Genomic DNA, 18,786 nt, shown 5'->3' on the forward strand with positions numbered 1-18,786 from the left:
AAAGTGTTTCTACACATCAAGAAAATTCGCCTTTCCATTCTTTTTTATAAAACTTAAGTTTCTAAATATGTATAAAATTTGACAGTAACTGTTTCGTAGCGCAAAATCGTACATTTAATTATTATATTATTATATCAATCAATGAATCTATTTTACCTTTAATTCATGTTGTAAAAAAGATAAAATAAAAAGAAACGGTAAATTCTCTTCCAATTTTCGGATTTTCTAATAATGCCTAAATGTATTTTATTATTTTCTGGTAGATTGCTAATTGCTACTTCTTCTGATTAGTTAAGGTAAAAATAGATTCATTGATTAATATAATAGTTTGGTGAATGATTTTGCGCTACAAAACAGCTACTGTCAAGAATTGCAAATGTAAACGGAATGAAAGGATTAAATTAGTAAATAGTCAACACCGTGAAATTTAGAATATAGTCTTTTGTCATTTGTTTTTTTTTATAGAACTTCATATATTAAGAATTAATATCTAAAAAAGTGAAATATAATTGAAAAAAATCATATTTCCACAGAAGTGTTTAAATTAATATATATATATATATTTCTGTACAAATATACTTTCTTATAATATATATCACTCCTTATTTAAGAAGCTCAATGTAATTACAGAGCAATATAGAGAATAAATGGCAAAACACTATATTCCAAAGGTCATGATGGTGATCATCACTAACTGAACTAAAGGAATAAATGATATGATTATCAACTGCATGAATTTTGGAATATAGTTTTGTCATATATATATATATACATATATATATATATATATATATATACATATATATGCCTGTGTATGTCTGTATACACACACACACAGAAGCACCGACAAAGACATACACACAAATATATATATATATATATATATATATATATGTATGTGTGCGTGTTTGTGTGTGTGTGTATTTACTATTATCTTCCTTTGTTTAAAACCATAAAAATAATATAAATAAATAAAAAAACAACTTGAGGAAGCCATATAATGTCGACAAAGTTTGTTATTTAACAAAATATAAACAAATTTCGTTATTTGAAGTGTGTCCCCCTTCTTTGTATTTTTTTATTTTCATCTTTTTGCATTTTTTCTTTTATTTAATGGTCACGAATCTGCCAGATTATCAAAACAAAACTAAAAATACAAAAATATAAATATTTAACATATCAAAGGGTGTTTTGTCTCTCATACAACGTTCTAGTAAATCGATCCCCCATTTTCGATTTTTTTCACCAATTTACCTTTTTTTTTAGCAGTTTAGCCTTCAAAAATCGTAAAAAAGAGATAAACACCTTGATTCTTCTGACTCACTACCAGAAAAGCAGAGGACGTTTTCAAGGAATCAAAAGGAAAACTACAATGCAAGCTTCGTCAGATGAAGAATAAATAGTGGACTGAGTTGTTCACTGAAATACAAAAGGATTTTACTTGTAAAAATGCAAATACTTTCTACAGCAAAATCAAATATGGACCACAATCTTAATCAACTCTTTCTCTCTCTCTTTCTTTCTCTCTCTTTCTCTCTCTCTCTTTCTTTCTTTCGCTCTCTTTTTCTCTTTCTCTCTCTAAGTGAATAGTCATTACTGACCAACCGTAACACTCTTCGCGAATCAAAAAGCCTTCTACAACGAAATCAAATAAGCGTATGCATCACAATCTGTCTCCCTCCCTATCTCTCTCTTTCTCTCATTCTCTCACTCTCTGACGGAATGATCATTACTTACCAGCCGTGGCACTCTTCACGAATCATCGCCATTAACTCCAGTTCTGTGCCATTCTGAACAACTAAGTCATGCTAATGTCCACGGTGTCCTTCACGTTGTCTGACATTCTTATTTTTGGTTCTCTCACGTCCTCTTTTGCCAGAAATTTTACCAAAGAGTAGATCCTTGTTAGGTCGTCTGTTCTGATCACATATCCCAAGAATCGCAATTTCCTGTCGCTGATGTTTGTCCACCCATATTACACTAAGAACTCTATAGCAGTACCACACTTTAAAAGCAGCAATTTTCCTCTTATGGACTTTTTATCAAGACCCGACATTTTGCTCCGTATTGAGAATACCAAAGTTTGTAGGAGTCGTTTACTTATGAGTTGTGAAATGGATCTATCTTTCCAGATATAGGTTATCGCGTTCATTTTTAATTTATATTTCCTTTAGAACCTAAAGATGGCTTCCTTTAGATCAAAGATGCAAATGGTATTCTGGCGTGATGGAAATAAGTACATTTGATAATCCATCTTTTATAGATGAAGCAGTGATTTCAAGTTTTCCCCAAGACAATATTATTGAATAAACTAGCGGGGTACCCGGCGTTGCCCGACTGTTTGTTTCTGGGACAGGGGGGGTGGAGTTTTTAAAAATGTTATGGTAGGTAAGTAGGAAGGATCAAACCCGGAGTCATGAGTAAAAGTAGGAAAATAAAGTGTGAAAAAAAAAACAAAAAAAAAACATCTGCAACGTTAACAGTTCGGCCACCAAGAAAAGTCCATTCCAGTTGTTTAGGAAAAAAAACAAAAAAAAAACGACTGCGGTAGGTCGGCGCGAACGTGAAAATATAATGTTAATTGTCCAGCACGCTAACCACTACGCCACAGAGCACTGCAGCTTAGTTTAGTGACTTTAAATAACTTCACATGAAAGAACTACGAAGCCAAACCGGTGTTCTCTTCTCAACTGTTCCTTGTGAACGATCCCCAAACGGTGTTAAGTGGTGGCAGGGGGGGGGAGGAATTTATTAGAGAGAAAATATTTTACCACTTCCATTGATCTTAACCGATTTTGGCCGTGACTTCTCAGCAGAAAAAGTATAGAAATCTACGATTATCGAGGAATTTGAGAAATAATAAGCCTATAACACACCTCAGATATTGTTCTGCCGTTTGTGCATATTATATTTGCATGACATATCTTGATTTTTAATCCTATTAATGTCAAAATCAGACGGGAAAAAATGAGTTCATTTTATTTATATAGATATAGAAGAAGAAGAAGATATATATATATATATATATATATATATATATATATATATATATATATATATAGAAGAGAGAAGAGAAGAAGAGATGATGATGGACCCTACCCTTGATGAGATAAAATACACAAGTAAAGAAATTAATACTGAGAAAGCACCAGGTTTTTATGGGATTAGAGTAGAGCTGTTGATCTTTGATGGTGAAAACATATTCTCACTCTTGTCGTATGACACGTTATTAATGTCGTTCAAGATTGGATAAATGTAACAATGCTACCAATTTACAAAAATAAAAACACAAAAGTCTGAATGTGGTGGTTATAGAGAGATCACACTGCTTAAAGCAGTTTGTGATTAGCAATGATGAATCCTGTAACGTAGTTGTTCCTAGAGTCAACTAGATAAACAAATTGGAATTAAAAATCTTTTTAATTTATGATGCAAGAAAAAAACGTCTGCTGGTTATAGTTTGCAAAATTGAATAAATTAATATGATGACCATTTAATGTTGTTGATAGATTTATAGCAAAGAAAGTTTCAAGATATGAAAAGGGAGAACCACGATAAAAAGGATAAAATTATTAACAGTTTTATTAATTCATTTTTCTTGTAATTATTTTGTTGTAATTATTTTTAATTTACAGGTTATTCAAAAGGACAAAACACTGATTTGGATAGATATTGGGACAATACCAACCCTAAATCGTCGGAAGGAAATTGTGTTGCTATGAACAACCTTGGTTTATTTATGAAGGATAATTGTTTCTGGCCACATTCTGTTGTCTGCCAAAGAAAAGCATGCGGTCAAAGTAAGTAAAAAATCAGGTTGATGTATACATATATATATATATATATATATATATATATATATACAATATTTATTATGACACTATATATACATATTTCAAGGTCGTACCATTGGTTTCGATACACCGAAAACAGTAATAATATACTGTGGAAAATCGGTATAATCTCTTCGGCGACAAAGAAAAATCTGAAACTAATGCAAAATGAACGAACATAGAAGAAACGCTAGACGAGCGTTTAAGACTCAGAATTTCATATTTAAAAAAATATCGTTTTAAAACCGACGTTGATAGATTATGATTATAGAAGAAAGAAAGGAAGAATGTGTGTGTGTGTGTGTGTGTGTGTGTGTGCATGCATAGCGGGGAAGGGGGTGCGATGGAAAACTCTCTAAAAAATATAAAGGTCCTCTTAAAGCCATATCAATAAATAAAAGTAGGACAATTAACGGTAATAATAACGGTAATAATAACGTTCATTTTGCATTAGTTTCAGATTTTTCTTTGTCGCCGAAGAGATTATACCGATTTTCCACAGTATATTATTACTGTTTTCGGTGTATCCAAACCAATGGTACGACCTTGAAATATGTATATATAGTGTCAAAATAAATATTGTATCTTCAGCTCTCACATCTACGATCGAGCACTTTATTGGATTTTTTTCATCACCCCTGGACACGCTATATATATATATATATATATATATATATATATATATATATATATATATATATATATATATATATATATATATATATAATGTTCTTTGTTTATAATGACACGATTATACGATCAACTTTCCTGCTCTCTTTTTGTTTTTAGTCGTGTCATAAGTATATATATATACGGAGTTGCCCTACTGATTTTAATTTGTACAGATTGTGTATGTAGTATTATAGAATCAATCCTCTATATATTACGAGGAATAGTTTGCCCGGTGGACGAATTCGCAAAATAATAAATAAATTAAAAATAATAATAATAAGATAATTCATCAAATTCCGTTTGTTTTTGTTTTCAATATCATGTCAGCTTATTAAAGCTTAACAATCTTAAAAATAGTCTTTCTTCTTTTATAGATAAAACAGAAAATTCTTTGAAGAGTAATATTTTACGTTAGACCGGCCAAAGTTACACCGGTGTAACGTACTATATTCCCCTTTAAAAATTCTTTTTTATCTATAAGAGAAGAACAGCTATATTTAAGATCGGATATTTTTCGATTTGTGATACTTATCGGATGAATTTCTGTACAAAACATATCTAAGAACACTGCCAGACATATAAATGACCTGTGTGTGAAATTTCCTAAAAGATAATCTCAGCCGTTTCCAAACCTATAAGGAGGGAGCTCACACTCACAAAGTAGAATTTTGTATTATTATTATTATTATTATTATTATTATTATTATTATTATTATTATTATTATTATTATTATAATAATAATAATAATAATAATAATAATAATAATAATAATAATAATAATGATAATAATGATAATAATAATAATAATAATAATAATAATAATAATAATAATAATAATAATATATATATATATATATATATATATATATATATATATATATATATATATATATATATATATACGATTTGGATAATAAGTGTAGAAATTTATCACACGGTGAATTAAGTTCATTCAAAGGGGAGGGAGTGCATTGACCCAACGTCAAGGCAATTCAACGTTGTGAGTTAAGGGAAGATAATGATCTGGTTGTCATGACAACCTATCTTCGTAAAAATAGTAATTAGTGCAGCGAGGGGTGAAGTCTAATTGAAGAGTGGGTATCGTTTGGTGGACTCATGGGAAGTGTTAACGAGAATGAAGCATAAATATTTCAAAAAGGGTTATTGAAAAAAATTATAAGATTATTGCGAGAGGGAATGTATCTGGCAGATTAGATGGCTTTTTATTGAGAGAATTTGTGGATTGTGGGGATTGAGGAACGAATAATTGGTAATTAAAGGAAGAAGCGAGCGGCTGGCGCTTACGGACTCTATCATAGTTCAACCAAGGGAAGAAGAAATGAAAAGAACTACGTTCGAACTCCTGTACAAATGTGTGTATACCTATGCAATAGCACACTCAAAAGCCCACATGAATACAGGCATTAGAGTGTATATACATGTCAGAGCATGGCTGACCTGGTCTTCATATGCACAAGCAATAAATACATGTACATATGCATAAGCATTCCAGCAGAGTACGCGGGGGAAAGGAGGTAGCCAGCGATCAATTCGGAGGCGGAATGATAGGGAATACAATAAAATATAAAATAACGGGGTAATATAAAGTTCTGAGGAGCATAGGGAGAAATCTGTAATTAATGGAAATGAGATTTTATAGGGAATTATTTAAAGTTAAGTAATTTTAAATGAACCACATTTAAATTTAGTTTTATGTATGCAATAAGTGATTAGTTCGCTTTTGGAGCTTATTATAGTCTAGATTTGGGGGAAGTAATTATTGTTATAGATTCAGGTGCACAGAGGTGACACGACTTAGAGCCTGGGGTGTAAGACTTAACTTTTTAGGATAGTTCATTCAATTGATTAAAGAGTTTTATTAGATTTAATTTTATTAGATTTAAGTTTTATTTTAAGTAGTTACAGAAGTTCCTTATTCATTATTAGCATTATGGTTATTATAGGAAAAATGTGACTATATGTTTGTTGCTTTGAATTGGGGTTTGGGTGGGGGATGGTCCAGATTTTATTCGCTGAGGTGAGTGTGAGTCAGATTAATACGTGTAAGAGTGTTGTATGGGGGTTATCAGTGTTATTAGTGTTGGGATGATTGTAAGGACAATCATTATTATTATTATTATTATTATTATTATTATTATTATTATCATTATTATTATTATTTGTATTGTTTGTCGGCTGATTGTTTAGTTCGTTTATTGGATCAGCTATTCTATTAAAATGGAAGATGGGTAGGAAGAGAATATGTCGACAAGATATTAGAATCTATTCTGAGAGGAATTACGGGGTAACTCTGTCATTGTGTAGGAATATATAACATCCGTATGGATGCAATCATTGTTGAGTAGGCAATTAAACTTGTTATTAGAGTTGCTATTGCTTTTTAGGCTTAATTGGGAAAGGGTTTTTAGGCCGATTTGATTTTTGTTGTTACATGTTAAACTACTTTGTTCTAAATTAGGCATGTTCTAAATTAGGCTTGTTCTAAATTAGGCATACTTTAGTAGGAAATCCTTATTGAGTTTTTATTAAAGATGAAGCTATATCGGTGTGGGTACTTGAAAGAGTTTTGTACACTGTGAATGAAATCTCTATGCATATTAGTTTTAACATTAGAGCTAAATGGGGGATTAATCATGTTTTTCTTTCTCCTGGGGTGGTTGGATGGGTTAGGGGTATTAGAATAAAAATGTTGGTTCTGATTGTGTTGATTGTATTGTTCATTGTTATTAATTGGGGGTATATCTTGTAGTTGTAGGTGGTTTTTACGGGTCATGCTGTGAGGGACCACGGATCTCAGGCAGAATATAGATGGGGTGACACTGTTATATATAATTTTTTTCTTTGTATCCAGAATTCCTTAGGGCATTGCTGAAGAATGCAGCATTTTGATTAAAGGTTTTTTTTTTAATTGGCGGAAAGAACAGAGCTTCTTTTCGAGACGGGTGGTACTACAAAATTTATAATTGAATTAGGGTGGTTTGATGGCTTATGCACGTATAAGAGTGTAAGGTTGGGTTTATGGTAAGGGCTATACGTCTCCGCGTTAAGGTTTAATGTAATGTCTAGAAAATTAGAAGATTTTTTATGGATTCGATAGCTATTGAGAGGCCGAAGTTATTAAACAATCATGCAATTTTTTATTAAATTATTATATCCTCTTGGCCTGGCTTTGTTGGTAAATAGGGTGTCGCCTCAATATAGGCCCCCTTTGATATGTCTAAATCGTGTTAGAGTTCTTTCAGTAAGAAGAGCCCCACCAAATGTCACCTTCGTTTAACAAGAAGACCATCAAAATATCAAAGTTATTAGAGGTGCCCTTTCTGGTCCAGGACTTATTGTTAATTTGTATTAGGGATCTTCTAGCTATGAGAATTAATTAAATTTCTTAATTTGTCAAGTCAGAATGCCTTTTAGCGAAGATAAGGGCTTTATTTAAGAGGATTAGAGAACTAGATTGATAATAATTGATGATATTGAAATTCATGTAGTTGAGTAAATGTTTGTTTTTAAAGGAAAGAAACCAATAAATTACGGAGTTTTTCTAGAGAAAGAGGCTGACTTATTCCCTTATGGAGGAGATAATCCTATCTAGGATTTTTTTGCTTACTGCGCCTATATATATATATATATATATATATATATATATATATATAAATATATAAATATATAAAGAAAAATTGAATTTTGTATTGTTTATTTACTTTTATTATTTTTAGCAATTATTTTTATGAATAAAAGTTGATTTTTCTCCAAGAAAAGATTAATTTTTTACCATAAATTGTTAGGTGAATTTTTTTGGATTAAAAATAGCTCTTTTTGAAAACAGGATTTTTATTATAAAAAGAAAAGATGAATGCTATATATGAACACTCTAAATCGTTAGGTGAAAGTAGAACCCTAATTATAATTAGAATTGGGTGGGGTCAAATTCTGCATGAGTACCATTCGTTTTAATTTCGTCTTTTGTTCAATTTTTTGAGTGATCTATCAGCGATTGCAAACTAACAAATTTAAACAAAATGCAAAAAATTCAACAAATAATTTTAATAAGAGCACAGCTTCTAATAAAAATCCTTGTAAATCAATCCCCCTTATTGGAAACACTCAAGGGAAGGACGAAACCAAATTATTGCCAGTATGTTTGGGAGAGGTTCTATTTTTTCAATATTTTAAGCAGATTTGACACTCAGCTACCAGACTTTTATGGGCCACTCGGTAACTTTCAATAAAACTTGCGAAGTGTGCGCTGTTTTACGGTTGTTGTAAAAATGGAATGAAAAATTAAATTTCGCCCCGTTTTAATCTTTTATATATAAAACACGAAATATTAAAAAAAAAATCAAATTATTAACGAATAGGAAATAATTCCATTTTTAAACGAAAAAAAGTTAGTTTGATATATAAAAGTTCCTTTAAGTGATGCCACGAGATGGCAGGCGGTGATAAATAAAAAATGGCAAAATCCTTACAGAGAAATCCACCTATTTATTCAAGAAAGATTAAGTATAATGTTATAATGAAAAAGAGATATATAAAAACACGCATGGGTACAGTAAACATATGCCAAAATGACGAAGCAATCGGTCCAGTTGTTATTTCGACTATTAATAACGAAGGAACCAAGAATTATATATATATATATATATATATATATATATATATATATATATATATATATATATATTTCTGTCAGGTCATGTCATATGCTACTGGTACCCTGTAACCCAGTACTCCCTGCCTCATGGTCGGGTCATCGGCAACCAAACTGGTTCCCCCACCATACTTTTTTGGTCATAAGGTTGGATAGTCTCCCTAAAGGGTTTAAAAATCAGACACTCCAAAGGGCGAATGAACCTATGTTCAGGATCAACGGCAAACGAGCATCGTGTATATAGCTTTCGTTACGTGTACAAAGTCACAGAGTTACAAGATCGACTGTTCCAAAACGCATCAATGTGATTCCTCTGAAGTCCACTGAAAAAAAACTGAGCTTACCAGTAAACTTGATGAGGACCTTGAATCGTTTAACGTCATCGATGATGTTGAGACTTCTAGGAGTTCATTGTGAGATATAACCTTCTCTGCAGCAATTGAAGTCCTCGGATTACCAAGAAAAAAGCATCAGATCTGGTTTGACGAGGGTAATACTAAAATAAAAACTCTTATCAATCAAATGCATTCTGCACACAAAACTTGGATAGACGACAAAAATTCTACATCAAAGTACACAACTTATAAAAAGTGTAAAGGTAGGGTTCAAGGAGCCCACAGAGCCATGAAAAGACACTGGTGGTACCCTAAAGCTATTGAACTTCAAGAAGCCGCCGACAGCAAAAACTTAAAGGCTTTCTACGATGGTTTGAAGAAAGGATTTGGTCCGCAGAAGAGTGGTGCGCTCCCCTTGTGTACTGCTAATGGAGAAGCACTTCCCACGGACAAAACAGATATTCTCAACCGTTGAAAGGAGCACTTTGAAAATGTGTTGAACACGTCTTCTGACAATGATGACACATCAAATGATGGCATATTCTCTTTCGCACAGAGTGCAGAGATACCGGAATTGTAATTGGAACTTACTTATGAAAAGTATGGGTATCCATCAAGCACACCGCAGCTGGTAAATCACCATTATCGAATGACCCGATTTCTCCGGAGCTGTATAAATATGGTGGAAACGCTTTGGTGAAAAAAATTCATACCCTTTCTGTTAAAATATGGAAAGCAGTTCATGTTCTTGTTTTCAAATGGTAAGCATATCCTTTCAGGTTCTAGTTAGTGTCGGATATTCAGGATAAAAATATGGATCCTTTTGTCACCTTTTAATTGTAGTTATGCAATTCGTATAACTTAATGTATATGTTAGACGCAACCGTTTAACTTTAAATTTTACACGTGAAAGACGATCCGTTAAAAGAAATAGAAACCGCGACATTATTAACCCTCCGTTTTTTTATTGATTTGGTTCGTTTTTTTTTGTTTTTTTTTACACAGAGATCACCATTTATCAAGGCCCGGAAGCCACTCAGGGATAAGGGTTATTGCAAGTACATTACGTTAGTGAGGAGATTTGATGAAGTGTTTACTTAAGGGGGCGGTTCATTAGGAATTTGTTAACATTAGACTTGAAGACATCCAAGTTGTAGTCCGGAGGGAAGCAGGCAGATGGAACAGAGTTCCACAGGCGTGCAGTTCTAAGAAAGAAGCTTTGTTCATGAAATCCGCGTTTTGATTTAGGCACAGATATAGAGTGGGGGAAATTTTTTACAGTGGATTCAGCTAGACGGGTGTTTTTCGTGAAAGATTGGCGAGGGGGGACCAGGGATTGGAGTTCAGACGAGTACCTGCCATGAAAATAACGATAAAACAAGGATAGGCTTGCAACGTCTCTTCTGTGGGAGAGGGGTTGCAGGGTAGAGAAAAGGGCATCCCCCACTTTACTTGAAATTCAGATAATTATTTAATATGTGAAGTTTGTTGTTTTACTGAGGGCCACTCCGAACAAGGCATATCACCACTTGAACGTAAGGAGCTACTATTTTGAACAATGCCTAGGAAACATTAACATGAGGTTGGTTTACGTTACATTTTAAACTTTTGCATATCAGCATAGTCAGGGAAGCAGGTAGCAGGAAGAGAATTCCAAAGTCTAACTGTTTGAGGGAAGAAACTATTAGAATAGAAAAAATTCTGGCATTTGAGGACCTCAATCGTGAAGTGGTGACATTTTATTGCTAAGCGGGTTTGTCGCGGATATGTGCGTCGATGGCGGCACAAGTATCAGAGTACATTCCATTAAAATGTTTGTAAAACAGACACAGAAATGCAAAATTGTAGGCGATGGGACAGGGGTTGGAAGTTAGTTGACAAAATGGGATCTATTAAATTGACAATTCTTTTTTGGACCTTATCCAAGAGGGAGAGGCTAGCATTAAATGCACCAGCCCAGATGTGGCAACAGTACTCGATTCATGAGCGAATGGTGGCGTTTTAGAGGTACGAAATACTCTCAGGAGTGAGTAGTCTTCTAGCTCGATAGAGAGAGCTCATCGTCAAGCTAAACTGACGAGAGATAGAACCGTGATACATGTGTATCTGTAAGTTACTGTTTTATGAGTAAAATAATAAATAAATTAACAAAATTTGTTTTTTACGTCCAGAGAAAACCGGGCAAAGACGCTATTAACCGTATTATAATTTTTTATCGACAAATATTTACACACATATATATATATATATATACATATATATATGTATATATATATATCTCAATATATATATCAATATATATATATATATCAATATATATATATATATAATATATTGATATGCATTATGATAAAATTATTCAGAACTTTAACGTCTGTTCTTACGATATTACTCGCTATTCTGGTATTGTTTCACGTTCATCTCACTACGTCAGTTGGGACATGCAGTTTATCTATCCAGTTGACAAGAAGATTCTAGCGGAAGGTTTCATTTAGATAACACATTATGTATTTTCTCCTCATAATACCGTTACTTTATATATTATTTTTAAGAGCGTTATTCGCTCTGTCTAATCGTTTAAATCACAATCGCTTTTAAACAATTTTTTTCAGAACGTTGAATACAAGATGGTAAAAAACGTAAATTAGCACAATTTTCATTTCAGTTAAAGCTAGGTCGAAAAGCTGCTGAAATAATTTGCGATATAAACGAAGAGATTGGCCCAGGAACCACTAGTGAAGGCACACAATGGTGGTTTAAGAGATTTCGTGGCAGACATGAGTGTTTTCAAAATGATGAGCGTAGTGGTCAGTTATTAAATGTTGACAACGATCAATTAAGAGCTTTTCTCGAAGACAATCCACGCAGCAACTGTTGAAGAAGCTGCTTCTGAATTAGATGTAACGTATATCACAATTTACAACTACTTGAGACACGCGGTAAAGACAAAATTACTTGATAAATGAATGCCTCACGAATTGAACGAAAACCAAAAGAAACGGCATTCTTTTACGCAATAAGAACGGCCCGTTTCTCGACTAAAAATTGGTTCTTTACGACAACCGGCGACACTCGGCTCAGTGGTTAGACTCAGACGAAGTTCCACAACACTCACCGAAGTCAGAATTGCACCAAAAAGAAGGTTATACTGACTGTTTGATGACCTGCGACCAGTTTTATCTATTACAGTTTTTTTAATGCAGACGAAACCATTAAACAAAGAAGTCCTGTCAACATATGGATGAAATGCATCAGAAACTTCGACAACAACACTCAGCATTAGTCAACAGAAAAGGTCCAATTCTCTTCTACGACAATTCCCGACCGCACGTTGCTAAACCGACCCTACAGAAGTTGGACGAATTGGGCTAGGAAGTTTTGCCTCATCCGCCATACTCTCCATACCTCTCTCTCACCGTCTACTACCTTTTCAAGAATCTCGACAACTTTCTGCGTGAGAAATTCTTCAAAAACGTAAGCGATATAAAAAACGCCTTCAGCGACTTCATCGCAACGAGAACACAAGATTTTTACGTTACTGGCATAAATACACTTGTTTTGCGTTGGCAAAAGTGTGTTGATTCTGATGGTACCTATTTCGATTAATAAATTTGTATTTTAGCCAAGATATGTTCATCTGAATTTAAAAGTTAAAAACTGCAGACACATCCTTGTAAACCTCATAGAAGTTAGCCGGGGTTCAGTATTGGATTTGTAGTAAGAAAGTCTTTGTTTCATTTCGTGTGTCTCACGCAAATTTAGATGATGCATCGGATGCGTCAACTCACTCTAAAACATCAGAATATTATGGACAGGAAAGGACCACGCTGATTGCATGTAATGAGAAATATATTGAATCAACAAATATGTTTTAATAAAGCTGATATTTTTTCGGATATCGCAAAACCTTAGTATTTTGGACAAAAAAAAACAATAACACGCAGCAAATATGAGTTTATTAACATTTCTATGACATAGAACACTGCGATTCTTCTTTTTCTTCTTCTTCTTCTTATTATTATTATTATTATTATTATTAATAATAATAATAATAATAATAATAATAATAATAATAATAATAATACTTTTTAGTTATTGACTAAAATGTAGGGGGTTTGCTCACGGACCATATTAAATTAGTATCCCAATTTATTGTCTGATAACGAGGTCCTTGTGGTAGTTTTAGTAAAATTAACCAATTGACCATTGCCACCTGGTTCAGCCATCATCTCATAAGCATTTTATATGGATGTTTACAGCTACTTTGTCTGACGACAACCAGCGTGACGATGTCCTGGTTATTTTCAACCTGGTTTTCCCACGGATGTCTGATTAATTCATCGGGCTGTCGATTATCACCCGCTGAGCCCTCTGTCTATTCGAACAATACAAAATCGTGTTCAGCAACTCGCGTGTCCTTCTTTTCGGACAAAAATTCTTATTCTTGTCATCCAAGTCAAGAAAACAAAAACACTGTAAAAAGCAACATTTAAAGTCTAGAACGATCAGACCTATCGAACTGCACATGCGTCCTCAGTGGCATTTACGTTTCGTCCACCGATGTTGTTGAAGTAACCCGATCAAACACTTTATATCGACTGTTCGTGTGACGCCCGCAGCTGAAACAAAGCTTTACTTTTACGGTTAAAGAAAATGATCGTTTCGTTTTGATAAGGTTCTCAAGCAAATTTATTTGATGCTTACAATGCATTAACTTACTCTAAAACATGTTTTGCAAACTTTAAATTTTTTTTTAATATTATCGAAGGACAAGATCTGTGGAGATTTTATTGAATTCAGGATATCGCAAAAAAATAGTATTTCGAACAGAAAAAAAAAACAATAACACACAGCAAATATGAGTTTACTAGCGAGACTCCCGGTTTTGCCCGGCCGTAAATACGTTTAAGCATTATATTTGTATTTATGCAGATTATAGAATCAATCTTCTATAGATTATTATATGTTACGAGGAATAATTTGCCTGGTGGCCTAATTTGCAAATAAATAAATAAATAAATAAAAATGAATAAAAATAAAAATGTTGTTCATGAAATTCCGTCTGTGTTTGCTTAGAATATAACGTCAGCTGATATTTGGACATCACACACACACACACACACACACACACACACACACACACACACACACACAAAGTGACTCCTATATAATAGTAGAGACAAAGATTAAGATTTTTTACGAAAAAATGTCCATATTATCTAATATATAAAAGGCTATACGTTTGTCTGTCTGTATGTCTGTCTTCATATTTTTAAACCCTATTACTGCTGAAACTAAAAGTCGCAAAGCGGAACTAGGTGCCTCAAATGATTGGATTTTTCTGATTCTAGCTGATGGCACCGAAATACATTTTTTGTTATTTTTTTAAATCACGATTCTATAGAAATATATATACGAAATCTTGACAAATTAAAATATCACATTTAAGCGTATTTTACGACCGGGCAAAACCGTGCGTCAACCTCGTTCGTTTTAAATACAAAAATGATAAAAACAAGATTAATTAATAATTGCCAACATTTCCGCCAGTTATTGCCTACATCAGTTGAAACATGCAGTTAATTAAGAGTTTGCCCTTAGTTCAGTATTGGATTGGAGAAAGAAAATGCTTGTTTCATTTCTTGTCTCTCAAACAAATTTGGTTGATGTATACGCTACATCTTCTTACTCTAAACATGTTTTGCTAACTTTAATTTTTTTTTTAAATTATGGACGAGCAAGGCTGGTGAAGTTTCCATGGAAAATGCAAGTGCATGAAAACATAGTATTTTGGACAGAAAAACCAACACGCAGCAAATATGAGTATATTTACATCCCTATAAAAATAATACCCATATAATTTTAAATGTGCATGTTTTACAAGTGTTTTAATGAAATGTGCTCTGATGAACTCAGTATACGTGTGCCCCCTCGGCATACATATCTCGACAAACCCGCTTAGCAACAAAATCACACCTCTTCACTGTTGAGATCCACAAATATCAGAAGCTCTAATAGCTTCTTCCATACAACGACTAGCCTTTGGAATTCCCTTCCTGCTTACTGCTTCCCAAACTGTACTGATATGCAGAAGTTCAAATGCAACGTAAACCAACGTCTTAATCTTTATAAATATAGAAACGACACAAATAAAGATAAATTAATAAGTGCCAACATTTTCGATAATCTATACCTGCAACAAGACGAAGATAAAATCAGTTTCACGTGATGACCATTGTTTCTTATCGGTCATGCCGTTCACTTGGCAAGAATCTAACCTGAAAAGCTCATTAAGTATCCAGTCCAACTAATTAGATTTTTGATAATCCTCATTTCTATGTTAAAGTTGTTGAATTGTTCAAGAACGACTGTATTAGGAGTAATAGACTTCCAAGTGATGTTCAGTATTTTACGGATGCACTTTTGATGAAACCTTTCCAGAGCTTTAAGATGCCTTCGATATGAAGTCCATGTTTGTGATGCATACAGTAGAAAAGTTAAGACACATGACCCATATACACTGATCTTTGCTTTCACAGTGATTCCTCTATCTGACGAGACACGCTTTTTAAACTTAGAAAATGTTAGCCGGGAATATCCTGTGAATTATTTCAGCATCTACGGTTCTATCTCTATTCGGCATACTACCAAGATATTTAAAAATATCAGGAGCTTTTCTAAATTCGTTGGACCAGAGTTGAGAGGAGTAACTATAATCGAAATAGGGCCATTTTAAAGTATCGGAATCGGTATCGGAATCGGTATCGGAATCAGATACAAATGGTCCTAATCTAAGATTCTTAAATCATTTTAAACTCAATCAAAATCGCGGGGCCTACAACTTTTATAACTAAGTGATCCTGCAAAGTAACGCAAAATCTCGCGGTTCGCATACAAAATCTCGTCGCTCGACTGCATAAAAAGAGGTTGCGAGAATCTCCGGAGACGGTTTTTGGCGATGTTGAGTCACTTTGCTGTCTTGTCCTTTTTTAATTAATTTTTCCCTTCCTTTTTTTTGTGTTAGATAAATATTGTTTTTTAACAAGTAAATCTAAAACATTAAAATTTAATGTAAATTTATTTTATTTGTGCAATAAAACACATAGAACTTTGCCTTCGCGAAGTAAACTTTAAATGAATGCAGTTGATTTACAAGGTTGGCAAAAATATAGTTATGTGAAGAAAAATATTGATACAAATCTTCGTTAATTATTTGTCTTCAATTCAATCTAAATAAGACGCAATTGCCCGTCAGATGGTTAGCGGTGGGACAGAAGCTTGAGCTTGATCGATAGCGTTCGACCTATCGTACGAGGGTCGTTACCAAATTAATGCATCTTATCTTAACTTAAAAAGAAAAGAAAAGCGAAGGAGTGGCAATTGTGTATGGGCGTCAGGAGCGCGCTTTACTATTCGCATCTCCGCGGCCACTCGCAAACATCCAAACTGTTCTGACATCAACTACATCAGTTTTGTAAACGTTCAACAGGCGCCGGTGAATGTTTACGGTTCAATTTTTGTTTGTTTGTAGGAATGCTCTTTTGGCAGAAATTCAATGACACATCTCTACTCCTGACGCCCATAACAGGAGTTACTTTCTCAGAGTCTCACACCGTCAATATCTGCAACAGAGAGATGGAACGTTCAGGTCATGAATGAATAGGTTCAGTCATAAGAACAATGCAATTGGCAATCTCTTCAAATGCATTCAGGCGGAAAAGATAGGTATTCTATGGCTGACTTAGATAGCTTCCGTACATTCATATCTGATTTACCTCTGCACTCCATGTTTAAAAAGGAAGTGTCCTCTATAGTATCAGGTCTGACGTAATGGTTAATTGTAGGTATAGACCAATTCATACCATCTAAAAAATTTCAACAAAAACCTAACAGCCAGCCATGGTTCTCCCCAGAATGTGCTGCTGCTATCGCGCACAGAAATCACTTTTTTCCATAGCTACCAACGTAATAGATGCACTGAGACTAAAGCTGCTTTCAGGACTGCCAGCAACCACTGTAAAAGAGTAATAAAAAAATGGAAGAGAGCTATATGCCCAGTTTGTTAAATCCAAGTTAGCTGATCAGCGGCTTGGTTCCCACCAGTTTTGGCAAATAACAAATAGGACCCTGAACAGAAGTGTGCGTTCTATCCCAACCATTATCAATGGACCAGAGGTCATCTCGTCAGCGTCAGACAAGGCCAAACTATTTGCAAAGAACTTTGCAGCTAATTCTACCCTATGCGACGAAGGCCATCAACTCCCCATATTTCCTCCTATAACACAGAACAAGCTAGGTAACATACAAATATCCGTACATGAGGTCGCCAAGCTAATAAAGAACCTAGATTCCAGTAAAGCAACTGGCCCTGATGGCATCCCAATTATAGTGTTAAAAAAGCTTCAACCAGAACTCGCTCCCATACTTATGAAACTATTTAAGCGCTGCATTAAGGGGAGGTGCTTTCCGACTCCCTGGAAGACCTCATCAGTTGGCACCGTATTTAAGAATTCAGGTGATAAGTCATCTCCCTCTCAGTACAGACCAATGAGTCTCCTGTGTGTTATGAGTAAGTTGCTGGAATCCATATTAGAGAAATAGTCAACCACCTCAGCAGCAACAAATTTCTTAGTGACACACAATATGGTTTCCGCTCTGCAAGATCTACCGCAGATGTGCTGACGGTTATATCCCACAGGATTAGTGAATCTCTTGACAAAGGCTTCCTTTCTAGGGCAATTGCTCTTGACATATCAAAGGCCTTCGACAAGGTATGGCATAAGGGTCTACTTCACAAGATTTCCAGCTACGGTATAACTGGAAATGTTTTCTCAGTCATTAAATCATTTCTCTCCGATAGGCTCATAAGAGTAGTGGTAGATGGACAAAAATCGGAGGCCTGCAATATAAATGCTGGAGTCCTTCAGGGGTCAATCCTTGGCCCAACTCTCTTCCTGATCTACATCAATGACCTCCCTAAACACATACTTAAACCATTCATTGACATCTATGTTGATGACACTACCATCTACGGCAACACATCAAAGGCTGTAAATGACAAAGTTATCTCTGATTCTCTGATCTCGAGCGCGTGGTTCAGTGGGAGAAGACGTAGCTGGTTACCTTTAATGCATTCAAAACACAAACTCCTATCCTTACATCATCAACGCTCTGATCCCCATCTGGCAGCAATTGTGATGGATGGCTCTCGTCTGGGTGAGGCCCCGTGTTTTGACAAGCTTCTAGGTTTAATCTTTACTCCTGATCTGAAAT

General features: G+C 34.2%; 2 protein-coding genes across 4 annotated transcripts in view; both read left to right on the forward strand.

Moving 5' to 3' along the window:
- The window catches only part of LOC145287716 (uncharacterized), a 640,174-nt gene that overhangs the window by 215,890 nt on the left and 405,498 nt on the right, over positions 1 to 18,786 (forward strand). The window lies entirely within an intron of this gene.
- LOC145287713 (uncharacterized) overlaps positions 1 to 18,786 on the forward strand; it is a 186,738-nt gene that overhangs the window by 51,876 nt on the left and 116,076 nt on the right. For all 3 annotated transcript variants that reach the window (XM_080135465.1, XM_080135466.1, XM_080135467.1), the window contains exon 5: positions 3,636 to 3,800. In XM_080135465.1, the coding sequence (XP_079991591.1) occupies positions 3,636 to 3,800 (165 nt within the window). The remainder of the gene's footprint in view (positions 1 to 3,635; positions 3,801 to 18,786) is intronic.

The sequence above is a fragment of the Euprymna scolopes genome, chromosome 11 (assembly GCF_053919585.1).
Source record: "Euprymna scolopes isolate OS-2025 chromosome 11, ASM5391958v1, whole genome shotgun sequence".
Classification (NCBI taxonomy): Eukaryota; Metazoa; Mollusca; class Cephalopoda; order Sepiida; family Sepiolidae; genus Euprymna; species Euprymna scolopes.